This window comes from Apium graveolens, unplaced genomic scaffold, assembly GCF_009905375.1.
Source record: "Apium graveolens cultivar Ventura unplaced genomic scaffold, ASM990537v1 ctg4305, whole genome shotgun sequence".
NCBI classification, from domain to species: Eukaryota; Viridiplantae; Streptophyta; class Magnoliopsida; order Apiales; family Apiaceae; genus Apium; species Apium graveolens.
Window position 1 is genome coordinate 39,303 of NW_027418483.1, and position 10,229 is coordinate 49,531.

Consider the following 10,229-nt stretch of genomic DNA (forward strand, 5'->3'; position numbering starts at 1 on the left):
AACATTTAGACATCCTAAGTATGATCCTTAATGTAATTACATACTATGGATAAATATATATCTGCAGAATTAGAAAAATCAACATGATTAAGGAGATGAAGTTGCTATTCGAGGGGTCCTATTCGAAATCAGTTTACGGGAACCCTAATATAGATATATCATGGAAATTTATATATATATATACTTGAAGAAGTTATAAATTTTTTGGGTTCTTGAGTGTCGGGGGTCCTAGGCGTAAGTACTGCTCGCCTATAACCAAGGGCCACCCCTGGTTGCTAATCAAAGTCCAGAAGTGAATGGCACGTTGGTCTTAGGCAACCAAGAACCGCCTGCAATAAAATTTCCCACTGTAAATTTCGAAACCGTAGCTGCATTCGTAAGAACATGATACCCTCCCCACTTCACCCTTCCTCCAGTCCCCGAGCCCGAACCCGTATTCGCATACTCAGCGTAATACAACGTCTTTAGCGCAAAATCACCGCTCCATTCCATCCACCCTTCGGGTCGAATAAATCCGTCGAGAAACGTTTTCATAAATATCGTTCGCGAATAAGCCTTCCAAGGCCTGCCGAGATAATTTTTTGTCGAACTTAGAACAGATTTAAGTTCGTCAGCTGGTGTAACTCTACAGTTGTGGATCACAATTCCCGTGTTTTGATTCGGATCGGTTCGACCTTGAGCAGTTATTGTGTTGGTGCCTGCTGGAGGTCTTCGGGGCCTAATGTTACAGTTCTGAATAACTACAGCTGCGTTTCCGAAAATGAAATCGACGGTTCCGTAAATGTCACATTCTCTGTAGAACTGTCTGTCGGAGTGAACGTAGAGAGTGTCTTGATACCCTTCGAAGCTACATTGGTAAAAGACCGAGAGATCGGATCCGGATCGGAGCGCCACGGCTTGGTGGTTTTTGCCTCCTGCAGTGTTTCGAACTGTAATTCCTTTGCCGATAAATCCATCGCCGACTACAGCTGCAATACGTCATAAATCATATGTATTAGCATGTCAGAAAATTATTTTTGATTTTTTGTGATCAAATTGACTTAATTTTGATCAAAAAATTTCATAAATTATATAATCGGAAAAAATTATAAAAATTACTCCCTCTGTTTTTAATATATGACGTTTTACTTTTTGGCACACATATTTAGGAGGGTTGACCACATAGTTAGAATTATGATTTTTAAAAAATTCTTTTTGTTGTACAAAAATATGAGATCAAAACTTTTATTCACAAAAAGAATTTTTGAAAAAAAATATTTTAACTATATGGTCAAACTTCCTAAACATGTGTTCCAGAAAATCAAACGTCATATAATAAAAAACAGAGGGAGTATATCGTTAAGAAGTACATTTAATTTACTTTAATATGTATATTTTAATTTTTTTAACATATTAATAGATTAATATTTAATTTACGATTAAAGTTGGTTCATTTTGAACATAAAAATTCAAATAAGACAGATAAATTGGGACGGAGGGAGATCAATATCTACATTTATTAAATGTTGTCAGCAATTACTCAAGTTGATAAAATGACAATGACACAGAATTTTTAATAATACGCATACTTGTCTCTGACTTAATATTAGCACTAGATAGCTTATTAAAACTGTCACGTTGATAATGTCATTTAATAAAAAATATTTAGTGAATGATCAGTTTGACTAGAAGAAGCATTAAAAATATTATAAATCTTCTCATTTCGCTATTAGAATTTAGAATGGCTTTAAATTCAACTAGCTTGTCTATTTACCATCTTATCCTTTTGCGGCTTAAAAGTCAAGGAAGTGTTTTTCTAAAGCAGAACAATACAGTATCTTTTGCATCATGTTGCATGTTGATTATCCCGTCGAAATCAATTGGGTGGGACCGAGAAATATGATAAATAAACCAGAAATATTATAAATAAATGTAAAATATGAGTTTTACGAGAAACTGGCTAGAACCAAAATTTTAAAGAGAATTTACCAAAAATACTAATTTTTTAAAAAAAAATTCCAATTTTACTATTTTCTGATTATTTTTTTTTCAAAAATACGGAATAAACTAAAATCAACCAGATATGCAACTAGCTGAATAAAGTTTTTTTGGTTGATTTGAGGTTGTATGTAGTTGCAGAAATTCGTCAAAGATTGCATGCAGTTGATTCCGGTTGCCAAAAAACCGTATTTTTGCAAAAAAAAATTGAAAAATAGTATTTTTGTAAATTAAAAAGTATCTTTTGCAAATTTTTTTAAAAAATGACAGTATTTTTGCAAAAATATTTTTAGAATTAGGTATTTTTCAAAAAGGTCCAATTTTAAATGATTCAGGTTTAAATATATATAATAACAAAGTTTTTAATGAATATTTATATTAATTCTTTAATTTTTTGACTCTATCAAGGTTTCAACTTGATTTAGAAAATAAATATTTATAGACAATTAAAATATATTCATGCAAACTTACCGAGAGTGGCGGAGTTAAAGGTGGTGCTTCCTCCCCCTACACTTCTACTTCCGGTTAGAATTGTTTTCCCAATACCATCTCCGACAAGCATGATATTCTTAGCCTTTATCTCAATCTTCTCATTGTACACACCTGCCTTAACATATATAACATACCTTCCGCTACTACTTTTCGCAGCCGCAACTGCAGCCGCCACCGTCTTGTAGTTCCCCGAACCATCTTGCGCCACCACAACGTCCGCCTTAGGGGACGACGATTGCAGAAGCTTTCGGTCTCCGGGAGACACCCATGTTGGGAACTTGTCCTTGTAATTCGGCTTTTTGTAAGTGCCTTTGTTTATTGCCAGAGTGTTGCTAATTAACTTGGAAACGTTATTTTGCATCAGTTGCAGTAGGTTATCAGTTACCCCTAGCTCAAGAAACCCGGCTCGGCACGTCTCGAGATTGGTTAGAGCGGTGCTGAGGAATGTCTGTGCGTCGTCTTGGCTGCACGGACTGATGGTTTTGTTGAGTTTGCGGATAGTGGAGTCGTACAACTCCAGACAATCATCCCATGCAGCTTTTTCGAGCTTGTTGCGACACTTTGTGCCTAAGCTCTTTGTGTCGCGGTTGGCGTGCATAGCACGGTCCAACGCGAGCTTTAGCGACACTTTAAGAAAATCAGATTCGTTTAACATTGGACCGTAATTAGGGCTGTTGCTTAAGAAATATTCACATGGTTGTGGATTAGGTGTTTTGCTGCACATTACCTTGACTTCACTAAATGAGTAGCCAAGAACTGCAGGACCATGAAAAAGAAACAGAAGTACTATCATAACAAAAAACAAACGAAATTCCATTTTTGTGACAAACTATAAAGCTAAACGATCGAAATCTGTGAGGTTTCTGGGTCCGAAAACAGGCTCTGTTTCTTGTAGTGTATTCAGTGAGGATTCTCGAATGAAGATTATGGTAACGAATTAGCAAGTATATATAGTGATCTGAAACTGAGGGCGGAGAATTATAAAAGGGCTACATTGATGTGATGTTCTACCTTCGTATTTTCGAAACTTATTACTAATTCAAATTAGTTGAGCATTGCTAATTAAACCATGGTATGTTAAGCTGCTGGATAGAGAATAAAATCTTCAAAGTTGAAGATTATCTTTGGTTCGTGTATGAATTTGACCGATCAAGGAATTCGAGGTATGCACGAAACGCGTACATGATCGATCATTCAAATATATTCTAGCTGTTCTTCGCCCACAAACAGTAAAATTACACATAGACGTGTGTGTATAATTATTTGTGTGCTAAGCTACGTATAAAATGTAATTAAATAATTTTTAAACTAATATCATTGAAAAATATATCTAATTCTTTTTCAAATGTCTTTTTTTAAAAAAATAAATAATACATAAAATTATTGTAATTATCGGCTCAAAACTTGGTCAATTTGACCATATATTAGTCAAAACAAGACACATAATATGAGATTGACGGAGTATATTTTTGGTTTGTTTTAGTGAGAAGATATGATTGATACAGCATGGTTGGTAAGCAGAATGAATTTAAACTTAATATTTAGAATTTTAGTTATTTACTCAAATAATGAAATCATGCAGGCTTGAATCTTTGGCTCCTTAATATAGCATGCGTCCTGCCAATACTAAGGGCCTGTTTGGCTACAATTTAAGTAGCTTATTGACTTATAAACCCGTAATTACTTATCGTCGCCTACTTGCTGAAAGCACACAACTGAAAGAGTTTTTGTCAACCTAACTTATAAGTTAAATTTTTAACTTATAAGCTGATAAGTTGAATGCTGGTTAATGACGTACTTTTTCTCAACTTATTTTGATTTTTCATCTTTTTATTAACTTTAATTTTATAAAATATATTTTTAACTGTTAATCTAATCTAAAATTCACGAAATAAGTTAATTATTTTTAAAAATTATTTATTTTTATTTATTTAAGTAAAAAAAAATCCGACTTATAAGTAAGATTATTCAAACACTTATATAACTTATAATGATTCATCTACTTATCACGATAAGTAAGTCACTTATTTAATATAAGTCATAAGTTAATTATTATAAGATTCCCCAATCGGGCACTAAATTCAATTGTCTAATAGGTTCATATATAAGACTTCTCGTACATTTTAAAAGTTTTTTCTTACATTTTTAAAAGTTTTTTCTAACACAGTGAAAGGGACGATAAGATGAGTTTTTGTGTCACATACTTAGGATATATTAATTTAAAAAATTTATTTTCAAAAATTATAGTCCAAGCCTATATCAACAAACTACTTTCACAAATTATATATGTCATATCTATTTCTTATCACAAAAGTACTTACTCCTTTACTTGTACATAAATTAAAATAAATGTATTTTTGTGTATCAGATTAATAAATTATATTTTTTATTAATTTTTAATTTTTTTTTAATTTTTCAAAAATACAAAATTCTATTTTATTAACTACCAATTGTTGATCTTATTATTTCGAACACATATCCAAGTTTAAAACATACGTGATCGAGCAAGCTTAATTTCTTTACCGAATAATAATATTTTCTCATTTTTAATTTATGTAAACATATTAATACATAAGTTCAGCACTGAAACCATACTATTTTTACTAATTAATGGGACGCAATAAATATTAAATTTTTAGGGACACGTTTATTCTTTATATACGAAGGACAAAATTAAAAATTTAAAAATATAGGCACAAAATAAATTTTAGGATCATATATTTTTAAATTTTTTTAAATAATGATCAAAAAATAATATATATTTTTCATTTAGTTGGACAAACATAATGTATTTCATGGCCCTGCATAAGTTCGTCATTTTATAAAAGTACCTATCAAGCATATAAACTCAACATATATGCATATCTCGAGGATTTATTAATAGAATTAGATGCCTAAAATCAGTGTTACAGATTTCGGAAATCGAAATTATTCGGTTGAGGTACTGATTTACGATTTATCGGACGATTTTTAAAAAATCGGATGATTTATCGGCGATTTATCGGGAATCGGTCAAATCGGATCAATATTTTTGACCGATTTTTGAGCGATTTATCGGCGATTTTTGAAAAATCGGCCGATTTCTATAACAGAGCCTAAAATTAATAACAAAAAATGAAATGAGAACGCTTACAAAACTAGATTTAATAGCAAAAATTGAAATGAACACACTTTGACAAAAAAAATGAAATGAGACAGCTGATCAGGAAAGCGGGAAAATTACACATTTATTTAATATTCGAGTTGACCTTCTACCCAAATCAGGATTTTAGAAGATCGATATCAAAACTGTTAGATTAGTTTTATCAAAACTGTTGGATTAGTTTTGTTCCTGATTATTTAAACAAAATAAAAATCTACTGAAGTATTACTTTGACCGGGTAATGCTACGCAACACGCCCTACCTACAGTATCACAGTAGTTCTTTGTAAGGTGCGCCTTGCAACTAATACTCCCTCCGTCCCGGTGATTCTTTACATATTTTTTTCTTTTTTCAAAGTTTCTTTTTCGTATATAAAATTTTAAATATCATATTTTTATTTAAAAAAATATTGTTCCCTAACGTAAAGAATCCGGTGGGACGGAGGGAGTATAAGGTTAGTTGCCTCCTTACACTATTTATACTCCAATGTTTCTTTTTAAGTTTGACTTTTCTACACTTATTTCTAAGTGTTTTGACTGTATAATTAACATAATAATTTTTAAAATTTTTATTTTCTGAATAAAATTATATAACTTAAATTTTTATTTATAAAACAAAATTAAAAATAATATTTTTAATATGCGGTCAATGCATCTTGAGATACGTGGACAAAAATCATATAACATATGGAGTATTTGTTGGATTATAAAATATAAATTTAAGTTCTAACTGCAATCCGGATTATGCATACACACAAATAGTTCTGGACTGAAAAGCCTTAACTGTGTCATCCTTTTCTTGATCCATAACTGGTTTCTCATACTCCACAACTGGACATAAACCTTTTACAGTCAACCACAATTTCATCCTTTTCTGCCAACGAGAAAAGCCGATGCCACCATTGAACTTCTCTGGCAAACCAGTTAATTCAACGGCTTGTGGAAAACTGTAGGTGGTCCAATCAATGACCCCGGCATGTGCACCAGAACTACCACCACTAACAGGAACCTCAGTTTTCCTAACAGTTATGCTAAATTATATATAATATTTAACAAGCCAAGGTCAAGACAACAATTAACGAAACAAAATATGTAGGTAAAAAGCATGCATATCGGTAACTGTAAGAACAAAGAAAGTCTAAAAATTGTACCGGTAACCATAGTTTTAACAGAGTGATAAAGAAACCGAAAAGTTGAGGTCATCAACAGGTACAATCAAATAAAATAACTCAATAGCTGAGTCGCCAGGCCTTGCTCCAAACCCCGACTGCTCTTGAAGAGATAATTGCCCCCACATGCTATGTTGGGATGCTTGCAACAACTCTTGCAACAACTCCTCCAGGATAAAACAGCTCCGAGCTTGGTGTTCACAGTAACAACAAACTCAACTTCAACTAGCACCTCATTTGCCGGAATAAACCACTAACTATGTTTGTGAGAGCAGAGAAAGTAGAGAGGAAGAAGAGAGAAAATAGAGAGTTTTTGAGATGTGTTTTCTCTATATCTACACCTTATGTTTTCTTTTGGTATAGTACAAGAAATGAAAATGTAACCGACAGACTTAAATATTGTATTAACTCGGCTGTTACAGAATATAATATTTAATTCTCAGCCGTTACAGAATATATATATATATATATTAAATTCTCAGTCATTATAAGATATATATTTAATTCTCAGCAAATATTAATTCTCAATTGTTACATAATATATAAACATATATATTCAAATAAATTTAATTAAATCAGAGTTGACCAGCTCAGTCCATACAAGCCCAGTCAAGTCTAGCCCACATATCAATAAACTTATTTTTCTAGTTAAAATAATATTAAATTAATAATTAATTTAAATTAATTATTAAACGAATCTCATAACTCTTTCAGGTTCCCCGCTTTAACTCAATTTCTCTATGGATTTCTTTAAGAAAAATTCTTAAACCCATACATGAAAGTTTAAGTTCTCATATCAAGGAATAACTTCCAATCATTAGATTTTGGAATTAACATCAAGAACATAATAAAACTTATGATCTAAAACTCCATTTTTCTAACAATCCCCCACAAATCCCTACAGAAATGCGTTCAGGTTTTCCGTCATGACTTGTTTTTTCAGAGTCGGTGCCCTTCCGGGTTTGAACCCTCCTAAGTCCTCTATTTCGATGGCTACCGGATTCAGATGGAATGTTTGACCTTGAATCTTAATCCGTTTAGTGTAATCATGTTACATAGACTACGACAAGTCAACGGCTATGGTGCCAATCTACGGCTTTGAGACCTTAATGATCTTGTATCGATCTTGTTCGTTGAATGCTTCAAGGAATAACCTTTTCCTCTAATTGCGACCACACAATTACACTCGCTTAGTTGGGCATCTCCAGAGATATACAGCTCCTACCTCGTTGAATGACTTGATCCCATTATGAGTTATAACACTCTTACTTTTCTAGCAGTGTCAGTACCTTCTAGGTTTATAGGGGATAGACTCAGATACAAAAGTATCATCTATGTAGCAAAGGTACCACCAATTCACCCTTATAGCTTGTTATTACCACATTGAATACACTTCGAGGGATCTCCTCTCATGTGTATTGGGTTCCCACTGTTGATGAATTGTGATGGGTTGACAGTCTCATCCCCAACCTTGACTTGAGGACCACTGCAGGTTCCAGTCCTTTAGTCAGAGGATCAACTATATTATTCTGAGTTCCTATGAACTCTATAGCTATAATCCTATCAGACACTAAACCCCTTATAGACTTGAGTCTAACTTAGATGTGTCTCTTTGTTTTAACATTATGCTTTTTACTGCTAATCTTGTCAATAGTTGTTCGACTATCACAATGAACAGAAATAGCAGGAAGCGGTCTGCTTACTACATATATCGCAGACATAAGTTCATGTAACCATTCAGCCTCCATCCCCGTGGCATCAAGTGCACACAACTCAGCCTCAAATGTAGACCGAATCATTATAGTTTGTTTGCTTGACTTCCAGGATATTGTTCCACCTGCCAAGGTGAACACATATCCAGTCACTCCATTGGAACCAGACTTCTTAGCTATCCAACTTGCATCACTGTACCCTTCAAGTACACCAGGAAATCTCATATAGTGTAAACAAAGGTACATTGTGCCTTTTAGATATCTAAGTACTCTATCAAGAGCATCCCAACGAGTTCTGTTTGGACAACTTGTATATCTAGCCAACTTAGACACATAATATGAAATATCTGGTCTAGTATAGTTAGCAAGATACTGCAAACTCCCAATAATCTGAGAATACCTTAACTGAGACACAGGCAATCCTGAAGTATTCTTGACAAGGGCAACTTTAGGATCATAGGATGTACTAGTGATTCTACACCATGAATTACCATATTTCTCAAGTATAGATTTCTCTATATAAAGAGATGGAGTCAAGGTTATTCCTTCAGCCGACTGAATCAGTTTGATTCCAAGAATCACACTAGCCTCACCCATATCCTTCATTTCAAAGTGCCTTTTCAAGAAAGCTTTTGTCTCGTTAATAATCTCAATATTGGTTCCAAACAATAAAATGTCATCCACATATAGGCACAAGATAACACACTCACTACCTTTAACTATGGTGTAGACACACTTGTCACTTTCATTAATCATATAACTGAAAGGCAATACAGTTTCATCAAACTTTTTATGCCAATCCCTAGAAAGCTTGTTTCGAACCATAGATGGAATTAATCAACTTACATACTTTCCTTTCATTCCCAGATGCAACAAATCCCTCAGGCTGATCCATATAAATCTTTTCTTCAAGTTCACCATGAAGAAAATATGTCTTTACATCCATCTGATGGATGATAAGACCATGAACGGAAGCCAATGCTATAAGCATTCGGATTGTTACCATCCTTGCAACCAGAGAGTATGTATCAAAGTAACCAATTCCTTCATTTTGCTTAAAACCCTTAGCTATCAGTCTAACTTTGTCCTTATCTATTGAGCCGTCAGGGTTCAACTTCTTTTTAAAGACCCACTTGCACTCGATAGTATAATACCCAGGAGGGAGATCAACTAACTCCCATGTTCCATTAGAATCAATAGAGTCAATTTCACTCTTCATAGCGCCCTTCCAATGCCTAGACTCCGATGAATCCATAGCATGTCGGAAAGTTAAAGGTTCATCCTCGATATTGTAAGTGAAAAAATCATCTCCAAAATCCTTAACTATCTTTGCACGCTTACTTCTCCTCGTTTCCTCTACTTTCTTAGGAGTAGAGCTACTACTAGGTTCCTCCCCCACATTTGTCATCTTTTCCACATGATCAGGAATAGAACTCGATGTGTGAGTAAGATCTTCCTCAAAAGTCTTTTTAGGTATTCCAGTCTTCATAGGGTAGACATCCTCAAAGAACGTAGCATCTTGAAATTCAACTATCGTGTTTGCCACTATACCATCTATGTTCAATTTTAATACTAAAAATCTCAGAGCTATAGTGGTTTCAAGATAGGCCAGAAAGATGCAATCAACATTTTTCGGACCTGGTTTCTTTCTCTTGTGTTCAGGAACAAGAATTTTAGCAAGGCACCCCCACACACGAAGATACTTAAGACTAGTCATCATGTCTTTCCATAACTCCAA

The 10,229-nt window shown here is 33.6% G+C and overlaps 1 protein-coding gene across 1 annotated transcript; it reads right to left on the bottom strand.

Annotated features, from left to right (window-relative positions):
* On the bottom strand, positions 1–3,529 carry LOC141701700 (pectinesterase 2-like). The gene is made up of 2 exons (XM_074505334.1): positions 2,449–3,529; positions 1–968 (listed from the first exon to the last, which is right to left on the bottom strand). Exons 1-2 carry the CDS (start codon positions 3,284–3,286, stop codon positions 280–282), a joined length of 1,527 nt encoding a protein of 508 aa, XP_074361435.1. The 5' UTR covers positions 3,287–3,529; the 3' UTR covers positions 1–279.
* Between the last annotated feature and the right edge of the window lie 6,700 nt (positions 3,530–10,229).

Bases quoted from the DNA above. Each gene is read 5' to 3' on its own strand.
- LOC141701700 (XM_074505334.1), bottom strand. From the start codon at position 3,286: ATGGAATTTCGTTTGTTTTTTGTTATGATAGTACTTCTGTTTCTTTTT. The intron at 969-2,448 runs GTAAGTTTGCAT...GACGTATTGCAG, and splicing joins CTTTAACTCCGCCACTCTCG to CTGTAGTCGGCGATGGATTT.